Source organism: Octopus bimaculoides, chromosome 4 (genome assembly GCF_001194135.2).
Source record: "Octopus bimaculoides isolate UCB-OBI-ISO-001 chromosome 4, ASM119413v2, whole genome shotgun sequence".
Classification (NCBI taxonomy): domain Eukaryota; kingdom Metazoa; phylum Mollusca; class Cephalopoda; order Octopoda; family Octopodidae; genus Octopus; species Octopus bimaculoides.
In genome coordinates, this window is record NC_068984.1 from 144,901,446 (window position 1) to 144,904,968 (window position 3,523).

Consider the following 3,523-nt stretch of genomic DNA (forward strand, 5'->3'; position numbering starts at 1 on the left):
TGTATTAATAATAATAAAGGAGTTACGACGCAAAAAACGTATATATTCAAATGAACATATTTATCTTCTTCAATATATATTTCAGTATAAAGAATTCATTAAGAGACTTAATAAATCAAAATTTCTTTACACATCTTCAGGAATAAATATAACATCAGAAAAACTACGTTCGGTTTAAAAACACAAACCGTTCATGGCGAAAAAATTTCCCAATTGTGATCAACAAACATGCTTACGCTCTCATAATTGTCGCTATACATTCACACTTTCCGCTCCTATAAATGAAAACGAGGCACCCTAACATCATAAGTACCTAATCCTTCACTTCACTCAGTGTAGAATCTAATATAGTAAAGAACTTCTGAAATGTGTTAAGAAACCCTTCTTCGCTGACCACAGATACTAATAAATTTTAATTAGACACATTTGACAATTAGCTATAATTGCATAACGATAATTAAAAAGCACAATATCGCACTCATCTTTAAAAAAGAAACGCAAAAACAAAACCGTCGCGTTATTGTGCAAGAACTGAAATGCATATCAACAAGGCAAATACTGAAACGCAGAGGCCATAATTCATGAGACAAGTATCAGCACTACAGGACACAGCCTAGAAATAACAAACGCATAAACGTTACGTAAGTATGATGGAGGAACATTTTACGCAAATTTATTCTCTGGAAGTTGAAAGAAAACTCTTTGAGTACAGTATCGAACAAAAGTACATTAGAAAGATACTAATTCTGCAAAGCTGAAAGAATAAGGTATAACCTGCACGGATCAGAAAAGAGAAATACCCACAAGCCATTCATAACATCAAACATACACAAGAAAAGCGGACAATTCGAAAAACACCTATTCCGTGCATTTTCTCTCTCTCTTCGTTGTTTCTCTGTCTTTCTTTTATTCTACTTTCCGATGAAGGGTTTACGTTCGAAATGTTAAAGGCAATTTTTTATTTTTATTTCTCAGAGAACCTAATACTTATGTCTTCTACTGTTTGACTTCCATGGTGTTATTCCCGTGGTGTTATTTTATCTTATCTCTTTCCTTTTCCTTTTCTCTCCTTCTCTCTATAAATAGAAACAAATACAAAGCAGGAGCGTGGGAGAAGTAGATAAAGAGAGAGACACGATACCTTGTCACAAGTCAGCATATTGAGAAGTTTATTGTTTAATTTCTTCTGAAACGAAAGTTTTTTTTTTCTCTTCACAACTTACCTATTGCCTTCCATTATTTCTACCTCACAATCTTCCTTCCTTCCTTTTCTCTTTTACACTGTGTTTCTTTGTTTTTTTCCTATTTTTTCATTTTATTTTCTACTAAATTTTTCTTCATATTTTCTGTCCCCCCCACCCACTCACAATCTTTCTCTTGAACTCATTTCATCTTTCTCTTCTCTTTACACCTTCTCTCCCTCTCTTCTTTCTTTCTTTCTCTCTCTCTCTCTCTCTCATCTCTCTCATTCTTTCTCTCACAGCCTCAGTCTTTCTATTTGTAACGTTTCTCCCACTATTTCTCCTTCCTTCCCAATTCTTATTCCTCTCCCATAAACCCTTTGTTCCTTTCTCTATCCCAGTCGGTCCTCTGTGATATCAGAAAACCTATCTTATCGTTCTATATGTATACATAAAATTCACTTCAGTGATCCAGACTGTTGCATGACTGAAAACTACATGTATTTATATATATATATATATATATATATATATATATATATATATATATATATATATATATATAAATACAGTGTAGATTTAAACACATAAGAGATATCCATAATAGGACATCTAACCCGCTAGGAGTAGTTAAAAGCCACACCACTATTAGGGGTAATTTCGAAAGGGAATGAAAAATAAAAACATTTACCGCCCATTTATTTCCTGTGCCATGGTTTCAAGCTATCTTCAGCTAATAAAATAATTTGCTAGGCGCAGCTATCATCAGCAGGAAAGCCAAGATTAACATATAAATATGAAGCAATACAGAACATGCCTCGTACTTACATGTTATAATTTTTCAAATCCACCGCGCAAGTGCAGTTTTTTTTATCGGCAGCAAATAGAAAAAATGCCGATTTTCTTCCAAAATTAGCCAAAAAACCATTATTAATAAATTTCAGGGGAGTAAAATATTATTTAGAAATTTTTTTTTGTTACCAGTGGTCTAGCGTGAAAAAAAGACCAACAAAAAACCATGGTACAGGAAATGGATCGTAAATGTTTTTTATTTTTCATTCCCTTTCGAAATTACAGCAACATTCGTCCTAAACCAGGACTCCCTTGTTATGTTAGCAAATAATCTTTACTCAAAAGTGTTGTTGCTGAATATCTGTTGTTGCTGAATATCTGTTGTTGTGAGATTTACAAATAGTAATTTTCCAAAATTAATTTTCATATGACTAAATAGTGTAAATATGTATTAATAACTCGAAGTTTTAGTCTAAGTTTTGACTTGTCTTGACATTAATGTATGTCAACTAAAATTTGATTTGGCTTATCTTCGGTATGGATTAACTTCGGTTTGTTTTAAGTTCATGTTTTTATCTCTGATGTACATTAATTTCGATCTGTCAGAAGACTGATATGTCTTAACTATGAAGTACAGTAATCCCTCGACTATCGCGGGTGCTACGTTACAAAATCCCCCGCAATAGGTGAAACAGTACTGTACTGTATATTTTGTTTTATTATTTTTATAATTTGTATATATTTATTTTATTATAAATGCAAAACAACACCGCAGAGGAATCAACATAAGCTTAAATAATAAACCGCAACAGGTGGACTGCGATATGGCGAGGAATTACTGTATCTTAGTTTTATGATATGTCTCAACTTTGATCTATCGCTAAGTACAGTATATCTTAACTTCCACGTCTTATTTCTAACAAGTCAAAAACATATTTGGCTTAGATGTGATAAGTTTTAACATTGAAATGTATTCTTTTCAACTCTAGTCACAAGGCCCGAAATTTTGGGGTAGGGGCTAGTCAATTAGATCGACCCCAGTACGCAACTGGTACTTAATATATCGACCCCGAAAGGATGAAAGGCAAAGTCGACCTCAGCGGAACATTGAAATGTATTGACAGTTATGTGTTCATCTTTAACTTGATCTAACTTTACTTTCAGACTATGTGGATGTGACTTACATGGGAAGTGATAAAGACGTGAACAACGGCAGCAGTAGTCATGGCGGGAACATCAGCGAAAGTTTGGCATTCAATGTGACCACCACTACGACATCCATCAGCTTGAATTTGAGTCGGAGTCAAATCTCGTTGAAAGACCACGAGATTTTCGTAGCGCGTGAGGGACAGCTATTTAAAGAGAAAATCAACAGTATTCAGGTAGAGATCCACGTTGAATCGTGTATGTGTGTGCGTATGTGTATGTATGTGTGTGTGTGAAAGAAAGACAGGGGGAGGGAGAGAAGTGAGAGATACACATTCAAAACATACATACATATATACATGCATATATATATACATGCATATATATATACATGCATATATATA

The 3,523-nt window shown here is 33.8% G+C and overlaps 2 protein-coding genes across 2 annotated transcripts in view; both read left to right on the top strand.

Moving 5' to 3' along the window:
* The window catches only part of LOC106878757 (uncharacterized), a 401,005-nt gene that overhangs the window by 13,610 nt on the left and 383,872 nt on the right, over nt 1–3,523 (top strand). The gene's annotated exons all lie outside the window — the stretch shown is intronic.
* LOC106878760 (uncharacterized) overlaps nt 1–3,523 on the top strand; it is a 109,042-nt gene that overhangs the window by 13,380 nt on the left and 92,139 nt on the right. The window contains exon 2 of the mRNA XM_052967579.1: nt 3,138–3,355. Within this exon, the coding sequence (XP_052823539.1) occupies nt 3,138–3,355 (218 nt within the window). The remainder of the gene's footprint in view (nt 1–3,137; nt 3,356–3,523) is intronic.